Raw genomic sequence first — 20,530 nt, 5'->3', positions numbered from 1 at the left:
CAAATTTACAATCTGGTTCACTCAAGGCTGATCCTGGTGTGACCTCATCCTGACCCCTCTAAATCCGGTTAAAAACGTCCATAGAAGCTGGTTCCATATAGTCAGAAATAGCAGCATTGTCCGGTACCTGAGCAGCTGCCACAGCAGCCGCATTTCCATATGTGTCCTCCGTTCATCCACCCTCCCCCCCCCCCCTCCCCGCATCTCTCCTCGGCGTTTCACACAACAGTCAGTCAGGATTAAGCACTTAGCGGTCGCCGCTCTCAATCTGAGCGCTCCTACTCAGCTACAGGCTGTCGTCCTGCCACCTTGCACTTCCAAACGTCGGTGGCGTTATGACCAGACGGTGCCACACAGGTCTGCGCAGACGCGTCCTGACATGTGGAGATGCGCCTCTGTCTGCGTGCGTGAATGGGGGGGGCGGGGGGGGGGGGGGGCGGCAGTGCCAATCTAAGTGGAGATAACAAACCCACCAGAGGTGCAGCATGGGGCCGCCACAGATAACCTGTGAAGTGTGGCTGAGAGCATCACATTTAGATGTAAGATTTAGGGGCTAGCGGGACTGTAGCATTAAGGGGGCCCTTCACGCTGCCGCCGCCGCCGCCACCACCACCGCTGCTGCAGTGACAGGAAGAAAAACTAATTGTGTGGTCGGAAACCTAGAAAGAAGAAATCTGCTTTGGCTAAAACTAAACATGAAGTAGGAAGGATCACCTCTAGGATATCTTTCCTCTGTTACACTTTTTCCTCAACAGAGATTACAAATAAAGATGGACAACAGTTGTGGTCACATGATCAAGTGGTTTGTGTTTGCCACATTGACTGTACTGTATATGAAGAGTTTACTTCCATTGGAATGGAGTCAATTCAATCACCATTTTTTCTCTCAAATTGTTGGAGCCAGACTTAGTCAGAGGCGGTCTGAGTCATTGTTGCTATGGCAACCATTCTCACCACCCAGGAGTGAGCTTGTTGGAAGGCCACACCCCTTCCACTTGAAAGTGAACTACACAAAATGTTTGGAATGTTAGACCTGAGGGTCAGCAGGTCCCACCTACTTTTTTGAGGTATCTGATTGGTCATTTATAATTTGAATAACTTCAAAAAGGCAAATGAAAAAAATTAGGATTATCAAGAATATGAAAAAAAAAAAAGGAATCAGAGCCTGAATGTTTATTCTGACCAATAGCTGTTTATTTCTCTATAGAGGTCTCTTGGAGCCACTTCCTGATGGGAACGCCACGGGGGAGGAGTCCAGTTCTTAGATACAGTCAAGGGTTTGCCACTTGATGGTTACAAGAGAATCCAAACACAACGCCCTGAATCTTTTTACAAAGCGTTCCCTCGTTTATCCCGGGGGGAGACGTTCCACAAATAACCAGTTACCGGTAGTAGAAATATGCGTTTAAAGTCCAGTTTGGTGACGTAACGACCAGCCCTCCAAACAAACAGTGGGTCCTGTGGCCAAATCCCCCATCAGTCCACAGTAATCGTAACAGGCCCCCTCTTGGTGACTTGATGAACTGCACCTGGCTTCAGTTTATTTTTTTATTTACAGGGCTTCAACCCTGAAGTCTACTGGGGGACAGCTGACCTTAGTTTCTCTTCACCCTCCCAGTTCAGGTGATTTCCGCCTCTGCACACCTCGAGTCTAACTGTTCCAACCAAATGGGGGAAACTCCTAGAAGTTCATTTGGTGTATCATCTGTCTGGGTGCGCGCGGGTCACCATCCACGCAGATGCTCACTTTCAAGGTGCACTGATCTCCTTCCTCGCTGTCCGTTGGGGCCTCTTGGAAAAGCCATAAAGACGTTTGTCATTAGAAGAGCTCGGATGGCATTTCAAATAAACGGGTTTCTATGCGCGGCGTGCCAGCCCGCGGACCTATTTGGCCGTAATAAGTAGTCAATTGAACTCTACAGGGGGCTTTTTGTCAACTTCCTGTAGACCTTAGAGACCTGGACGTTATTAGGGTTTAGTGAAAAGTCTCCTAAACCCCATACATCACTATTAGGGTCCACAGAAAAAGCTCTCCAGCTCTCAAGGCTTCTGTTCTCCATAAAAGGGTGAAACTACAAATCGTTTTTACAGCCATCCATCAAGCCCCCGCGGCTCACACATCCTCATAATAATGGGATTTAGGCAGAATAAGACTGGAAGGTCACTAGTTTTAGTCCTTCAAGTTAACAAGCAACAATCCCCACGCTCCATCTGAAGAACATTTGATGTGCAAACTGTTTCGTTTCTATCACTGAAGTGCTTCAAATTCATAAAACTGGGAATCCGGACGCAGACTGCTTCATGGACTGTAGTTGACAGAGTGTGGTGCATGTGTGTGTGTGTGTGTGTGTCCTCACCTCCAGTGTGGTCAGGACGATCTTCTCCACGGAGGAGAAGTACGCCTCCCAGAGGAACTGAGTCTGCTGTCGGAGGGACAGGATCTTATCCGGGTGGATGGAGCGCACCGTGGTTGGGATCTGCACGCCACAGAGGACAAGCTTCAGTCAGCTCAGGCGTGCAAGTGGCTCTAAAATGCCTTCATTTTGGTTCTTTAGCTTTAAAAACATTTCAGAACCTAAGTTATCTCCTCTCTGTTTCATTTGCGCTCCTTCAATGATCAAACTGGCCTTCAGACTGCAGCTCAGTGGTTCTCCACTGCCACCTGAACCTCCAACGGGTTCAGCAGAGTCGGAAAAGCAGCAACAAGCAAAGATCAGCTCTCAGATAACATTCGGCAGCGCTTTAACGTACAGCATCAAACTAAAAAAAAGAACCTCTTTCTGTTCTTTCTGAAGGAGTTTGGCGTTTTTTGGAGAAGATTTCAAACTCTTTAGGCAGGAGTTTCTAAAAAGCACTAAACCTGCTTCCATTTGCGTGGAGACGAAAAGTGTTTACCGAAACGTCAGTCTGACCTCCTTCAGGTCTAATCAGCAGCAGCCCGTCTTGATTTCTCAGCCCGACGGCCAAACGTTGTGAATTTAGAGGATTGTGGTTTACAGAGTTAAAGAAAAAGAGCTTGGCAGCGTTTACAAAGAATGCAAAAATGGATTAAATTTAATGAATTAAATAAATTCAAGGCAAAAAGGGAATGCACTTTAAATTCCCAAAGAAAAGAGGCTTCAAAGGAGAAACTGTAAATGATGCAGCCGCAGTCTTCAGAGACGGAAACGGTCTTTTCTGTGAGTCTTAAAGAACTACAAGTTTTACTTTGTATAACCCCTTCAACTGTGAACCAGCATCTCTCACACAGCTGACATCCGATGCAGGACAACGGTCGTCTTCTTCTGAAGATCCATCCCAGAAAACCCAGATCCTGAAGATCACCTCTACCAGACGGTCAAAGCTTGACCACAACAATCTGGAAGAGGTGGAGACCTTCAGGCATGGAGGCATCGACGTGAACGAACAGGGAGGAAGGGACATGGAGGGAAAAAGCTGCACTTGAAAAAGCGAGGCCACCATTCACGAAACCTCAGGAACCTCTGGAGAGCCCACCTCATCCCAACGCGCAGACAGATTTCATCTGCTCAACTCAAACACCAAGTCTGTCCTGCTGGACGAAGGTGAAACATGGAGGACGACAAAAAAAACACACCATCAAAAAATCACAGATGGATTCCTGGCTGAGAAGAATCCCCGACATCTTAACCCTTGTGCTATCTTAGATGACCCCACCCTTCCATTGACGTGTTCTCCCTACCATGACAAAGGTGGATAAAGGTGGAAAGATGCCATGTAATTCATGGACACCAGTGAAGATCACAAATCATTGAAGAATAAAGGTTCACTGTCTAGTGGGTCTAGATGACCCAACTCCCAATGCTAAAGTATCTAGGATAGCACAAGGGTTACTGGCCAAAACCAGCAGCAACAAGAAACTCTGGCAAAGAACAAACATGGCGCCAGTGGAAGAGGAGATCAGAAGGTGGAGACGGGGTTGGATGAGCCGACATCCAGCTCCACCCATCAGAACTGGAAGAGAAAACGAGGAAGTCCAAGGTACGAGTGGAGAAGGGGCCTGTGGGCTGAGAAAGGGCCGCCTAGGACAGAAGACGATAGTCTTTGACGGCCTATGCGGGGGGATATGGGCTGTATGTGGGTGAAAAGTGGGCAAATCTATACGGGGCAGGTGGCCTCATGAAAGATCGCTCCGCGAACCCGTATGTCATAAGTGCTTCCATTATCCCCACAAATACTTCATGATACACCTGCCACACGCACCACAATGGTACATTCCATTGGCATGTCTTTCTGGAGGAGACCTTCCATTGCACAGACAGGACACCCCTCGATTATAGAACGTAAAACTGACCAATTCTGTCCCATGGACATTCATTTATCCAACAATAACAGCTTTCCCCCTTCGTATAATTCTAGCTAAATCAACATCATCTATGAGCTGTCCTTCATGAAAAAAAAGGGACTTGTAGAAATGAATTGCTTAAAGTTGCATCGTCAGCAGGTGTGATTGGCGGCCGTTACCTGCAGCAGGAGCCTCTCGTCGCCGATGACCGTGGCTCTGTTCCAGTCGATGATCTCGGAGAACGGCAGCTCCCAGCCGTTACTCAGCACCACCGGTACGCACGCCGCCTGAGACGCAAACAAACGCACAACGACTGTCACCCGGAAGTGCTGCAACCGCTTCACGTGTCATCCTACACGCCGCCTTCTTCTACTGAAAACGACATTCCTGTGCGTCAGAATGTTCAATACAGTGGAACCAGGGGGGGGGGGGGGGGGGGGGATAAAAGCATCTTTTCTTTTGTAAGTGTTTCAGTTTGTGCATCGTCTGTTTGGAACATCAGCTTGGTTAATTACTGACAGGAAGTGAGCGTGCAGGTCCGACAGCTGAAGGAAGTGGACGCCAAGGCACAAAACCGATGGAATGAGGGTAGATGGCGAGGCTGAATGTGACCTTTGGCAAATGATTGGCAGGAGAACGGAGGGATAGGAGGAGGAGGTGTAGAAGGAGCAGCTGGTGTGTGTGTGTTTGTGTGTGTTGGTGTGTGCTTTTATGGTTGGGGTTTGATGTAATGACGGTGCTGTCACTCCCAGGTCATAAAGGTGTCAGCTAAACCAGAACTGGCCCTCGGGCTGAGCTGCGCACACACTCACAAACCACACACACACGCACTTGTACAAAAAGTCGAACCAAAAAGGCTTTCTCATGCAAAGCTCCAAAGCCTGCAGCATCTTTGCCTTCATCTTCCACTGTGTTGTGCAAAGTCCAGGGTTGGTGTGAAAATCCGCGCCGGGAACAGAGGGAAAGCTCTCCTCCCAGCTACGGCGTGCCGCTCGTGCACGAGCTGTGCACGAGCTGTGCACGAGCGGCTCCTGATGCTCAGATAAGGTCACCTCAGCACATGCATCACACTCAACCACGGCCGCATTTTTTGACCCGTTTAAACACAAAAACAAACTAAAGTATAAAAAACGATGACGACGAAAAAAACCCACATAAAACTGGTTCTAAAGATCCTCGTTTCTTTCATTTTGGATTTTTAGTTAATTCAAAATAGAAATACTAGAATCATCCAAATGTTAAGTTCCTTATGTGGGAAGTTCATTATGTAAGCAGGGAAAACGGGATTCCTGCCCACAGATGGACGGGCAGACGTGCTGTTCCAGAAAAACAAGCCACTTTACACTCAACAAGCCCAGAAAAAGGGCAAAATCCGGGTTGATTGTAGCCTTTGGCACCTGAGCGTCACATATGTCCCGCATATGCAGCACTGATGAAGAGACAATGCTTTATATTTGAGACATATGCCGCCACCAAGGCTGAGCTTTTCTTTCCTTTCTTTCCCCTAGCGGGATTGGCGTTTTCCTGCTGAAGGAACCGCCGATCCCGAGCTCCTTCTGCACGACAGCGGGCCTTCAGAGTCACAGGAAGTGCGCTCCAGCGGGCGGCCTGGCGGCACTTTGGATCCGTCTCCCGCAGACATCCCAGGACGTTTGATGAAGAGGAGGATTTAGGAGCAAAAGCACACATTTGGACTTATTTAAGAGGAAAAGCATGTGACGTAACACACGGCTAAACGCTGTTTGGATCGCGTGGTACAATCACGTTTTAGGGTTCGTTTCCTTTACCATCAAAACCTTTTATTTGGGGGGGGGGGGGGGGGGGGCAAACATATGAAAGCGAATGAAGAGCCAGATTGTAAATTTTTTTTTTTTTAAAGTGAACATTTGAAGACGGTTTTAAACTTGATAGTGCATATTGTAAACGTTAAAGAAATGTTAAAAATTTTGGGTGGGGGCGGGGCTATCGAGACATGATTTTTTTTTTTTCTGACAAACCAGAGGTATGTCTGAATAAAGTCCTTTTGTAATCGAGGCCAAACTTTATTCATTTTAATCAAAATCTTTTCTGTTGGACCGGACGGAAAAGGAAAGGAGGGAAGAAGAGAGAGGGATGTTAGAGAGGGGGGTATAGGAGGGTGATTATAGAAGGGGGGTGGGAATAAAACCATGAAGCAGCATAAAACAACAAGTTTCTGGATGGTTATACTCATTACAGTGAGGTTCAGATGTAATACAAGGGCGGGGCCTGTCCACACACACACTCAAATGTTATAAACACACCTGTTGGCTCAAAAAATGTCCACATGTCAACATGTACACAATACAGATAGTGTTCACACACGTATACTCATGCATTCAAACCAACTAGTGTGAAACGTTTCCTTCAATCACGCAAACTATTTGTGCAAAGGTGAGCTAACACCTGTGCTCAGGTGAGTGTTTATGTTCCTCTAAAATGGATGATGGAATTTAAAAAGGAGGGGGAGTGTCCGGCCATCCCCACACCAAGACCCCCGCCGCAGCAGCCGCAGCAGCCAGAACCCCCAACGCCACGCGGCAGCAGGTGGCTACCGAGACATGATTGACATCAGGTGATCGAGGTTATGTCTGTATACAGATGTCAATCATGTCCCCGGTAGCCAATGGGCTGAAAGCCCCGCCCCCAATGTAAAATTAGGATGAACTCCCAAAACGAAAAGTCGTAATTGAAACGGTAAATTGAGGATTGAAAACTAAAGAGAAAAGAAATAAACTGGCAAAGAACTAAAACTAAACTTTTTTAAATTTATTATTTATTCAAATATTACATTTTTTTGTTTAAATTATAAATAAAGTAATAAATAAATAAATACAATATTTATACAATTATTTAGTGTCAAATTTACTTTTTTTTTTATTTGTCAACATCTATGTTTCAAAATTGTTCAAATTAATATCATTTTTCAAACTTTTAATGTATTACACGAGTTAAAATGTTTCCTTTCTTTGAAAATGTCTTATTATATTTTTCCTTTACTTGAAGCTGATCCTGATTTGATCCCACAGAAACTGTAAACTTAAAAATAAAGCTACATTTCTGCAAAGAAATGTCCAGCTTTTTTAGCACAGTCCATATATAAGCTGTTAGTTAGAAGCATCTTTGTCTTTTAAAGGGATTTATTCCAACAGAACCCTTACAATTAAAATTAAAAACGGCTTCTGTCTCTGTAAGGCCCTGAAAAGCTGCCCTCTGATTGGTCAGATCATTTTTTTAAAAGTCAAGACTGAAAATGTCTGTTTTCATGCTCTTTTTTTTATTCATTATAGACTTTCTTGGCAACGAATATAATATGCATTAGTCTTCTAAAGATAATTAACAGCTGGTTAGAAAGCTGACATGACAAATCATGAAAAGGGAAATTGCATTTATGTCTCTTTAAATCTGCAAATAACCACATTTCTAATTGCCTGCTGTTTTCCTAAAGTCAGGCGATCATTTAACATGATGTGAAAGGAAGAAAGGTGATTAGAGGAAGAATAAAAAAAGATCCCATTTTCTCTGGCAAAGTCGAGCCTTTTAATATGAATGAGCTCATTAGTCTAAAATGAAGTTGGTAATAAACAGGTTTTCCTTCAAATGTGGAGGTCGCGTTACTAAAAGAGACGCCTGCAGGAAGAAGCGGTTCGGTTACGGCATCACTCCTGGATGATGCTGCGGCGGTGCGTCCAGCGCCCGCGCGGCGCCTCCTCAGGGCGTTTACCTGCAGGGCCTCCAGGAAGCGAAAGGACCCGAGCCGCCGGCCACGAGGCACCAAGCAAAAAGTGGAATTGTGAAGCATCTCCTTGTAGTCGTATCTGCAAAAAAACCAAAAGAAAAAGTTTACTTCCTTTCCTAACAAAGCTTAAAAAAGCAGATTTTCTTACAGCTGACACTGAATTAACTGATCAGAGCGTGAATGATGAGGAGGTCAGAGAGGTCAGGGAATCCATTCTCTTCCCCCCCCCAGAGCCTCCACCTCCCGCCCCTCCCACATTTCTCACAGGGAGGCCTGTCTAATGTTTCTCCAAAACGGCATCTGGGAGTGACATCACACAGCAGACAGGAAAAGAGGAGCCCCTCCTCCTCCTGACAGGTAAGCTGAGCTTCACTGTGATTGGTGGAGATGTGATGATGTCACTTTTACCTTAATCTCAAGCAAAACAGGAAATGAAAACCTCATGTTTGACCTGCAGGTCAGTTTGATCCAGTAAATTATATCTTTTAGTTTAAATTGCAAAATAAAATTTAGGCTACAGTTTTTTTCTAAAATATAACGAAATTAGTTGAGATTTCAAAATTGTCCTGAAAACTCATCTAAGGTGTAGGAAATCCTAAATTTTGCTTCAAAATAAAAAATAAAAAACATTTGTATGCAATGCATATGCTTCACAACAGTGAAATAATAACACAAAAAAACAGCCGAGTTCCATGCTGTGTGAAAAAGCTAAATGATTTTTAAGATATTTCTATTTAATAAGTTAATATATTAAAAAATAACAATAACTGAATCTATTGCATATTTATATACTTCAATAAAAATAAATAGATAAAATGTTGTCTGTCAAACTATTTTAATTCCCAGTTATTTGAAATTGAAGCTGTTTTTTAACAAAAAGTTAAAATAAAATAAATATTACATATCTGAAGCACTTTATCATTACTTTTACTTTTTTAAATGTACAAACATATAATGAGCTGTAATGGCTGCCCTCTTTGGAGATTAAAGGACTCGCAGACAGAAAATCTTTTTTTCCCAAACGTAATCCATACAAGGTGAAGGTTAGAAGTGCACGAGCGTGCACGTGCACACACACACACACACACACTACTCCACTGACGCTGCACTGTAGCTGTGCAGGAGTGCGACAGCGACTGCTGATGCTGCTTCTGGCGAGTTCCTGTTGACGTGTGGCTGCAGACGCTGCTGCCGACATGTATATAATGTATGGGGACGCGACCGCCTGTGATAACACTCCTCCATCACTCACGCCCACGTGCACGGCGGTCTGCGCAGCACCTAACGCAGTTACGGCACAGATTCTGCGGCAGCTGCACGCCCTCGCACCGACGCCCCGTCACTTGTGGATGGAGATGAAGGAGCCACGTTGGCCCCGAATGCCACGCCAGCTGTCCGTGGCACTGCATGAGTGGATGCAGGATGGACCAGCAGCTGATGAATCTAAAGTGGTGATGAGGCTGCAAACAGACTCTAACACGTTTGGGATGATCCCTGCTCCCTTAAACTCTTCATCTTGTGCAGATGTTCTCAGACAGGAGATGTTTCCTCCTCCTCCTCCATCATGCTGATGCACACCTTCACCTGATGAAAACGCTGTTTTTTAGTGTTTCTAACAGGTTCTAGTGGCATTTTCTGATGATGATGGAGACATTTTAGCTTCAAACTGCATTTCTGAGTATTTCTTCATTCAAATTGCTGCGAATCAGGAGAAGACGAAAACATTTGGTTTGAAAAAGGTCCTATTTGTGAGGTAGATGATAAACGGCGTATATTTATGTAGCGCTTTTCTACCTTCTTCAAGGCCCAAAGCGCTTTACAGTCACAGACCCATTCACCCGTGCACACACACAGTCACACACACACATTCACACACAGGTGGCGGCTCCGCTGCCGAACACTGGCGCCAACCTCCCACCAGAGGCAAGGTGGGGTTCAGTGTCTTGCCCAAGGACACGTCAACACATGGGCATGCAAGGCGGGAATCGAACCTGCAATGTTACGAGCATGGGTTGACCGCCCTGCCGCTGCAGCACGGCCGCACGGTAGAAGATCCGCTGGGCGGGGCCACATGCCGTACGGGTGGATAGCTCATTTTTGTTGCAGCGGGGATATTAGGTTGGAGGTGTGAGAGACAGTAAGCTAGTGGGAGAGAGTGTAAACAGAGAGCTCTCTGCAACAGGGAGGGGTTTGGGGTCTCTCTATACAGAAAGCCCCTCCCACAACTCATAGCAAACTGAAACTGTTTCTAGAAGAGTGGTCCCCAACTCCCACTGGACCTACATTTCTACCCATTTATTTATAACCTGTTTTCTGGAGGAAGTTTTATTTTGAAAAACTACTGGATTATCCCCACAAAATCCCGACAAATTCTTGACGCGTGTCCAATCGCTGGGTCTCGTGTGTCTGCGCCAACCGCTAAATTGAAACCCCCAAGCTAACAAAGTTAACCCCCCCCCCCCCCCCCCCCCCCACAAAAAAAAGAACTCCAAAATAAAAGAAAGCTCCATTTAACAGCCAAAAACCAGGAGTCTTTACTCCCAACATGGATTCATTGTGACAGTTGTTCCTAACAGACCAGAATAATAATGCAGAATAATCATCAACTGTCTGTCTGTCTGATGTTACGAGGATGCTGCTAATAAAGTTGTTCAAACAGTGGATTTACGATTATTATTATTCTATTTAGAAAATACCCGTTTTAGTGATTGTGTTTTTTTAAATGAATCCGAAGAGGATTAGACTGGTTCTTTAGGAAGACGGTTCTGTTACTACGCTTTAAAAAAAGAACTCGGGGGCTCTACTATTGTCAAAGTTAGCTACATGTTTTTCCCTAAAATATAATTAAATTATTTTACTTAAGAAACGCCACACTCCTGAGCTGAGATTTCAATTTTTTCCTAAAACTCATCTAAGGTGTAGGAAATCCTAAATTTTGCTTTAAAATAAAAATATTTGTATGCAATACATATGCTTCACAACAATGATATAATAACACAAAAAACAGCTGAGTTTCATGCTGTGTGAAAAAGCTAAATAATTTTTAAGATATTTCTATTTAATAAGTTAATATATTAAAAAATGACAATAACTGAATCTATTGTATATTTATATATTTCAATAAAAATAAATAAATTAAATGTTGTCTGTCAAACTATTTTAATTCCAATTTATACGAAATTGAAGCTTTTTTTTTTTAAACAAAAAGTTAAAGTAAAATAAATATTACTGCTGCCGACATGTATATAATGTATGGGGACGCGACCGCCTGTGATGACACCCCTTCGGTTCGTTAGGAAGACGATTCTTTTTCTACGCTTTAAAAAAAAAGAACCCAGAGGCTCTAGTATCGTCAAAGTTTGAGAAATGAAAGGTTTTGATCGCGGGGTTGAAAGAAGATTGTGGGTCAGACGCTGGAATGAGGTGAAGAAGAGTCACAACCTTCAGCCCGTCTTCCTCTTCCTTCTTCAAGCCTCCCGACTTACCCTTAATGTGGAGTTCAGAGGTCACGCATTGCCTCTGCCCCTTCCTCTGACATACATTTACTTTTTTCTGCCCTGCTCCTTTGCAGCTTCGTCTTTGCAGGAGTTTGTGGGAAGTCTGAACTCTCCAGACACGTCAGAGCAGAGAGAACAGAGGTGCATGTCTATGACGGCATTAAGGCTAATGACTCTTGGAGAAAAGGAAAGGAGAGGGGGCGTGCAGGACATGCTGCAGAGACAATAAAGTACATTTTCTCCAATAAACAGAGGGGCTGACCTCTGCTTGTGCAACCAGCTGTTTTGTATTCACATGTGTACGGCAGCCGCGCAGGAGTTCACCCAGAAAAGAATCAAACATCAATTAAATCTGAATATATAGACATCTCAAACAATCAAAACCTTTGATTTCTTCCCGACCGGAACAACAAACATTTGTCTTTGGATTTGATTTAACTCCATTTGTCATCTGGACTTCTGAACACCTGCCGCCACCTCAAGTCTCAAAGGAGTAAAAGAGCACATGTCAGGTGTGAATGGGTTGAAAAAATAAAAATAAACACGCTCCATCTCAAAGAGCATCATGCTAAAGTGTCGCCATGGCAACGCGTCATTAAGTGCCTTTGTTTGCAGGGACTTAATTACACGGGAGGGGTGTTCTGCTCAACCGGAGGAGTCGGTGTGAAAGTGGGATTGGACTGAGCTAAAAAAAAAAAAAAAAAAAAAAGCTACAGCTTTTAATAAAATAACAATCAGGTGTTGAAACCTTTGGAGTGACAACGTTCGTGTGTTTTTCCTCCTTTACTGCTGTGGTGGAAGGGTATAGATGCGGTTAACTTGGTAAAGGTTAGCAGCTGTCAGCGGTCGCATGGCAACTGATGACACGGAACTATATATATATATATATATATATATATATATATATATATATATAGTTTACTTTGAACAGCATAGTGCAGGCCCTTTAAAATATAATATAAACAGAAATGAGGGGTGGATTTATGGAAGTTTAAATTCTGCACACTTATAATGTTAGCAACTTAAAAATGTAAAGAATAACCAAGATGATATTTTGGTTAAAATGCTGCAGTATTCTGGGTAAATACTCAAATCTGATTGACTGCTGGGTGTGGATTCAAAAGTGATAATGCACAGGGATGAGGCTTTGCATCGGATGGTTCAGGCTTCCACGGCGTGCGTTAACTTCTGATAATGCACACTTCGTCGGCCATTAACCCTTACAAATTAGTCAGCAGTTCCAACCTTTGAGGCTCACATTGAGATTCATGAATCATTGTAGCCATTTTCTTAGCCTTTAAGGGTTATTTTGTTCTGTAAACCAATAAACACACAGACTCCAATGTCCTCTAAGGATGTCTCTGATAAGATCCATCTCATTGGTCGGTTTTGGTAACATGCGTCATGTTTGTTTGGATGCCTCCATGACAAGCCTCTTTATACACTTTCATTTGTGTTTTATTGTCTAGAAAACGGCTCTATAAATAAAGCTTTGATGGTCTAATCTGCCTTTGTTTGAATAAAAACTCCTGAGAACAAAGTGCCAGAAAGAGCACTTGGCTCCTGGTTTTGTGTTCAACAAGAGTCCAGCAGACACCAAAACGCTTCGTCCCCTCGAAGAAAAGAGGAAACACAAAACCTCGTCCAGTCTGATTGTCTTTCAGGAACCAGAGAGAAAAGGATCCAATTTGCTGCTTATTCAGGCCGTTTTTACATTATCCTCCCAGCCCTCTCTCATGACTCCCTCTTCATTCTGCTCCCTAATTTCTTTGTCTTTCCGAGTGGGTTTTGTGTGTGAGTCAGTGAAAGAATGGGCGTCTGGTGGCCTGATCGCTGAAACAGAAGGATTTTTTTTTTCCTGCTGTAATGCAGCGAGAGGGCTTGGAATCTAACACGCCGCATGAGCGCTTTCTGGAAGCGAAAACGTTACCTTCTGCTCCGTGTTCCCGCCGCAAAAATATGCAAAACGAAACGAAAGGATGCTCATCAACACAGACGCCATGAACTAACACGGAAGCAGCCCCCTTCCTCATAAACATTAGAGGGGAATTGAGGCAAATTGTTGTGTGGGTTGGTCCACAGCTTTACCCAGAAGCACCCTCGCATCTGTGGGAGAGCATCCAGATGTGCTTATGTCCATTTTGTCCCTCAGCGGTTTTAACTCCTGCTGTACAATCAGCAGCTACTTCATTAGCCCACTTAGCATTCATTAGCCACCTTATGCTAATACAGATCAGCTCTCCAGCAGGAGGTCCTGGCAGCCAAATAAACATGATTTCTGTGTTCAGCCCACGACGGCCGGAGGCTGACTGGATTTTCCTACACGGACTGGTTTCAAATGAGTTAGGGTGAGTCCTTGATCCACTTACCACACGCAACGAAAACGGTACATTCTGTTTTCACGACGTTCTTTGAGATGGTTGGACGAGCCTCACGGGAACTGTGAGACACACCTGCGCTTCTCTCTACAACCCTCCATGGTCCCGGACAACCCCAAAACCTGTACGGGTACATGCGACTGTAGCTTTACTGAACGACCATCTTCTAAACAAATGACTCCAGTCTGTAGAGTTCTGAGATCCTCCATCTGCTGTTTTGAAGAAGTGCAGCAAAGTGAGAACCAAGTGTTCAGATGTCCTCTTTTCTGGCTCCTGGCATCAAACTGAACGTCCATATTGACTTGAATGTGAACAGGCCCGTAGTGTGACAGCTTTTTCTGCCCTGTCAAGACAGTTTTCTTGGCAAAGTTGCTGACTGATTTGTCTGAGCTTCCAATTCTCTTTTTTCATCCTGTTATTTTCTTTCACCGTCACCCCAGCTGAATACACACCACCTACGGTCACAATGGACCCTTAAGCTCCTGTCAGAAACATAAAATGTAATACTACCAACCCGTTTGGGTTAATGTGTGTGATTCGATGGAGGCCACCTTCATGCTTTTGTTGAAGGTAACCCTTGAAAGCGTACATAGATATGTCTGTGTCTGATGCCAATACATAGCCCACACCTGTCAGAATTTGCCCTGGGAGTCCCTGTAATCCACTCCGGCAGAATGAAATCCAAACCAGGTGGGAGAGATTCTTTAAAATGTCACGCTGGTCTCTTATATTTGTGTTCCAATAGGAGCTGGACAGCGAGGATAGCTGCAGGTGGTGGGCGTTTACAGCTGAGGCCAAAATAAGAACAAAACATGTCCACACACATTCTGAAAATAAGAATCATTATCGGGACGACTTGGGTTTGGTGCATCCGTCTGCCTACGTTTGGGTCAGGAGCTGGTTCTTCCCCACGTCGCACACCTCCATGAGGAGACGTGAAATAAAAAACCTGATCATAAGTCTTCCTGGCACAAAACTAATTCCGTATGGCAGCTTTATCCTCTTTTCAACTTGTCCTCTCCGAATGTTTTTCTCCTGCGAGCAGACGGGAGGACGTTTGTCAGAGACATTTTGCGTCTGCAAAATGTAACTCCAAGCAGCTGTGGGACTGTTCCACGAAATTATCAAAGAGTATGAGGGGAATTTGCTTTATGGGATGAGTCATGATCAGACAAGTGCTTCTTGCACAAAGGCCCTCTGTGGTCTTGGAGATGAGAGGTCAGAAACCAATGGATGATCACTGGAGACCAGCTGTGGCTCGCTCGGATCCCCCAGATGGCTCTATATGTGGACGGAGGCCATCTTTAGACATGTCAGTGCAGGCTCGTTGCCTTTCTGAACACTGACATGTTTCGTCATTAGACACAACTAAACACGAAGAACAGAAAAAGCTCAGCCATTACCGAGAGACCATTCTATCTAATGTGCACACACTTGAAATGTTTCCACTTCCTCCATCCAGACGATGGCTGCTGTGGGTTTTTACATAACAAATCTGAACCCAAAAATCTGCAGGGGCTTCCTGTGATGTGAACTGCACATACAGATATTATCCAGCACCGAAGACGCAATTAGACGCTCAGTTTTGCATCTAAACTGCCCAGAGAATAACCCTGTTATTTCCTAAGCACCTCCAACCATTATCAGGGTCCCATCTGCTGGTAAAGACTGGTCTGACTCTTCACCAATGGGTGAGGAGAAACTTAATCACACCTAATTTCTTGTGTGCAAACACACTCTAATGTATTCCCTCTGAAGTCTCCTCTAAATCAAAATAAAATCCCGGTTTTGGAGCCACCTGGGTCCCTCAACACGACAACAAATCATGGAATAAACGTTTGCTCCAGCACAGACAGATACCAAGTACGAAACTGCTCGAATAAAAATGACTTTTAGGGATTAAATACATTTTGAAGCAATAAGTCAAATTGCAGCTGTAAGCGTAAATGACTTTTTGTGCAGACGTCAGTCCGTCTCTTTACATTGAGGTCACGTCAGAATATTTCTCCATGTAAAGCGCCGAGGGAGTGAGGCGAAAACGCAGAAAAACAAACCCACGTCTGTCCTGAAGAACATGCCAGCTGTCACTTTCTGTCAAACAATGGGAGTCCCTGCTGCAGTATCTGTCGCATGGAGGCCTAATGAAGCCAGTTGGGCCGATGGGACATAGGTGAAAATATGAAGTCTGGGCGTTCACAGCAGCAGCCTTTCACACATTTCTACTGACTCAATTCCTGACAGTCGTCTATCTAAACATCATGATATAGTACTGCAGACGGCAAGATGACAGCTGTAAAACTGAAGGGTTATGTTCCATTTTATTGTGGCACTGTTGTAAATGTGTTGTATAGCTAGCATGTTTTCCTCCTTTATGACAATGAAATCCCACTCCGATCATCTTCTGATCTATTTTCAAACCGTTTCCAGTGGTCTTCTAATTACGAGTGTGCCGTTTTTAGCCAAAATCAAAGAAACCCGTCTCATTTTCAAGAACATAGTTTCTGCAGAGCAGCAGGAGTTCATTGGTTAAGTTGTGGGCAGGACCAAGAGCGAAGCAAAACCAGCCTTCCCCCTCCCAGTCGCTGAAAGCTCTATGTTTACACTCTCTCCTGCTAGCTTACAACCCCTCTCAGCCCCAAGCTAATATTACTGGCACAACAAATGAAGAAGCACTGAATCTTATCTTTTTAAACAACAGAGCGCCTTTTATGTGGATTTATTCTGGTTGTTCTTACTGAGGTTGAAGCGATTTTGAGAGGTACACAACGCTCTCTATGCTAACGTAGCTAACGTGTAGCAGTGTTGGACTTTCTTTTTGGTTTTTTACGTGGTACTACCAATGTTGGGAGTTAGCATAGTCACTGTAATGTTTGTTTTAGCGGTATCAGTCTGTCTTTTTATTTGTTGCACACATAGTTGGGGGTTTATTGTGAATACGCTAATGTGGCTAACACTTCTAATATGGTTATTGTGTGGAGTGTTACAGTCTGACTGACAGACTAATCTCTGACTCTTTTGTCTGGTTTAATGCGCCACTTAGTTTGGTGTGTCTTATGGCATACATTCTAAAATAGACCATTTCTTGTGCCCTTTAATCTGGCGTCCTATAGTGCAAGAAAATACAAGGGGACCTGGCTGACAAATGGCACCCAGACAACATTAACTGGAAGCGGAATCTCCACAAGTTTTCGGAATTGCTGCACTTTTACTTGAAAAAACAGTATCCAGTACAAAATATTTTAGTGTGCAAGATGAGCTTAAAATGGTACTCATTTTAAAATTGATAACAAAAGTGTTCAGATTTGTAAAACTGTTAACCTTTTTCAGTGGAGCTTTAGCTTTAAATTCATTTGACTGTCGTAACTTTTCAACCCTTAACGCGATCAACCTGAATCCGCTTATTTTGTGGCTGAGAAAAGCGACTTTGCGCCCCTTCTTTATTAATAATGCGTTGCATATCAGTGAAAATTTGTTTTAAATGGTTGCATTCTGATGCAAAGCCGCTTCCCTCTGCGAACCAGCTGGTTGATGTTGATCACGTTAGGAGTCATGGTGTGTTAAAGGACACGGTAGGTCTTGACAAAGGCATCTCCAGAGCTTTAATGTGTTAGGGTCGGCAGTTCAATTTGCCTTTTTTGACAAGAAAAAAAGTATTTATCAAACGAAATGAGTGGGGACGGAAAGGACGATGATGTCACAAATGCGACCTTTTTTACAGACATTTTTTTTCCTATGGTCACGATTCATTTGAATAAAGACATAATCAGAAATGCAATTTTTATCTGACCTCATGTTTAAAACACAAATTTCATTATCTGTATCTAAAGAAGGCGTAGTTTTGAACCTTCTTTTGATCTCTGATGGATTTTGTTTCGGCAGTCTTCCATAAATTGCACCTTTTTGTGAGCATATTTTTTTTCAAACAAAAGGCTGCACACACATACACACACAGTCAAGCACACAGATTGATCTGAGAGCGAGTTTGACATCAACATCAAACACAAACTATGTCAGCACTGCATGACACTGGAGAGCAGCATGATGCCTGAGACAGTCTGTGCTCCCATGGTGAATGTGAGAAGATAGTGAGAAGGTACAGCTGTCAATCAAAGCACAGAAGCAAGCAAAGTGATGCTCCACGCAGCCAGTTCATCAGCACCATGTGTCAGTCACGCCCTGAGATCACATCGACTGTCTGTCGTCCATCTGACGCCGCGCGCCGCATGTGTGGAAGCGAAGGAGCCATCTTTGGTTTAGAGACAAATCACAAATCACAGGGAGTCGGAAACAAAGGACGCAAAAAAACGAGACGACAAAATGTCCACAGTGATGCAATTATGATTCAATTTAGATTTTTTTGTTTTAATTATGCAAACAAATTCAAGACACGTCAAATATTTATAAGCCCCTCAGCTCTGCGCACTGTATTCATTAAGGAGGCAGAATTTCAGCCCCTCTCTGTCATTAATCATAGATAGATGTCAGATGGAGGTCCACATTCAAATTCAACGTGAGCAGCAAAGCCATGTGGATTTGTGTGCGTCCTCTTCGTCTGTTCATCTGTATGTGGGATCCCGTGCAGCTTTTGTCTGTGCTGACCTGCTCGACCATCACCTTTGGGTTTGAGCCTGGACTCAGAGCTGCAGTCTAATGATCCACTTCACCAGCAGACAGACAGGGACTGAATTTGATCATTGCCAATTACATCAGTGAATTCTTACCAGCAACTGAAAGCTTATTAATAATTTTCAATAATAATAGCCTATATTAAAGACATTAGTTCAGGTTAACCTATGTAAATATGGCTGTGCATAACTTCTGTATTTTACAAAGATTTGTGAACCTTACTGGGCAGATAACAAAAACAACGAATTTAAGATCACAATGTTCCCCACCTTTTTGATATATATGTCTATACAATTAAAAATTAGGTTAAGGTTGGTTTTTTTAAGGTTGGAAATTTCTGGTTTGAAGTTAGGCTAAGGTTGGTTTGAAGTTAGGCTAAGATTGGTTTGAAGTTAGGTCAAGATTGGTTTGGTTTGAAATTAGGCAATTTCTGGTGTGAATTTAGGTAAAGGTTGGTTTGAAGTAAGTTTAAGGTTGGTGTGAAGTTAGGTTAAGGTTGGTGTGAAGTTAGGTTAAGGTTGATGTGAAGTTAGGTTAAGGTTGGTGTGAAGTTAGGTTAAGGTTGGTGTGAAGTTAGGTTAAGGTTGGTGTGAAGTTAGGTTAAGGTTGGTGTGAAGTTAGGCTAAGGTTGATGGGAAGTTAGGCTAAGGTTTGTGGGAAGTTAGGTTAAGGTTGGTTTGAAGTTAGGCTAAGGTTGGTTTGAGGTTAGGTTAAGGTTGGTTTGGTTTGAAGTTAGGCAATTTTTGGTGTAAAGTTAGGTTAAGGCTGGTTAAACCTAATTTGGTTTTAAGTTAGGTTAAGGTTGGTGTGAAGTTAGGCTAAGGTTGGTGTGAAGTTAGGTTGAGGTTGTTGTGAAGTTAGGCTAAGGTTGGTGTGAAGTTAGGCTAAGGTTAATGTGAAGTTAGGCTAAGGTTGGTGTGATGTTAGGTTAAGGTTGGTGTGAAGTTAAGTTAAGGTTGGTTTGAAGTTAGGTTGAGGTTGGTGTGAAGTTAGGCTAAGGTTGGTTTGAAGTTAGGTTAAGGTTGGTTTGAAGATAGGTTAAGATTGGTGTGAAGTTCGGCTAAGGTTGGTGTGTAGTTAGGTTAAGGTTGGTGTGAAGTTAAGTTAAGGTTGGTTTGAAGTTAGGTTAAGGTTGGTGTGAAGTTAGGCTAAGGTTGGTGTGAAGTTAGGCTAAGGTTGGTGTGAAGTTAGGCTAAGGTTGGTGTGAAGTTAGGTTAAGGTTGGTGGGAAGTTAGGTTAAGGTTGGTGTGAAGTTAGGTTAAGGTTGGTTTGGAGTTAGGCAAAGGTTGGTGTGAAGTTAGGCTAAGGTTGGTGTGAAGTTAGGTTAAGGTTGGTGGGAAGTTAGGCTAAGGTTGGTTTGGAGTTAGGCAAAGGTTGGTGTGAAGTTAGGCTAAGGTTGGTTTGGAGTTAGGCAAAGGTTGGTGTGAAGTTAGGTTAAGGTTGGTTTGAAGTTAGGCTAAGGTTGGTTTGAGGTTAGGTTAAGGTTGGTTTGGTTTGAAGTTAGGCAATTTTTGGTGTAAAGTTAGGTTAAGGCTGGTTAAACCTAACTTGGTTTTAAGTTAGGTTAAGGTATGTTTGAAGTTAGGTTAAGGTTGGTGTGAAGTTAGGCTAAGGTTGGTGTGAAGTTAGGTTGAGGTTGTTGTGAAGTTAGGCTAAGGTTGGTGTGAAGTTAGGCTAAGGTTAATGTGAGGTTAGGGTTAGGGTTAGGTTGTTGTGAAGTTAGGCTAAGGTTGGTTTGGAGTTAGGCAAAGGTTGGTGTGAAGTTAGGTTAAGGTTGGTTTGAAGTTAGGCTAAGGTTGGTTTGAGGTTAGGTTAAGGTTGGTTTGGTTTGAAGTTAGGCAATTTTTGGTGTAAAGTTAGGTTAAGGCGGGTTAAACCTAACTTGGTTTTAAGTTAGGTTATGGTTGGTTTGAAGTTAGTTTAAGGTTGGTGTGAAGTTAGGCTAAGGTTGGTGTGAAGTTAGGTTGAG

The 20,530-nt window shown here is 43.5% G+C and overlaps 1 protein-coding gene across 1 annotated transcript in view; it reads right to left on the bottom strand.

The window, feature by feature from the left end:
* Nucleotides 1–20,530, bottom strand: part of LOC101167217 (exostosin-1b) — a 135,054-nt gene that overhangs the window by 37,308 nt on the left and 77,216 nt on the right. The window contains exons 2-4 of the mRNA XM_023959609.1: nucleotides 8,046–8,139; nucleotides 4,483–4,590; nucleotides 2,358–2,477 (exon numbers count right to left, since the gene is read on the bottom strand). Of these exons, the coding sequence (XP_023815377.1) occupies nucleotides 2,358–2,477; nucleotides 4,483–4,590; nucleotides 8,046–8,139 (322 nt within the window). The remainder of the gene's footprint in view (nucleotides 1–2,357; nucleotides 2,478–4,482; nucleotides 4,591–8,045; nucleotides 8,140–20,530) is intronic.

This window comes from Oryzias latipes, chromosome 11 (genome assembly GCF_002234675.1).
Source record: "Oryzias latipes chromosome 11, ASM223467v1".
Classification (NCBI taxonomy): Eukaryota; Metazoa; Chordata; class Actinopteri; order Beloniformes; family Adrianichthyidae; genus Oryzias; species Oryzias latipes.
Note: the sequence above shows the minus strand (reverse complement) of the source record. Positions and strands in the feature narration are given on the sequence as shown.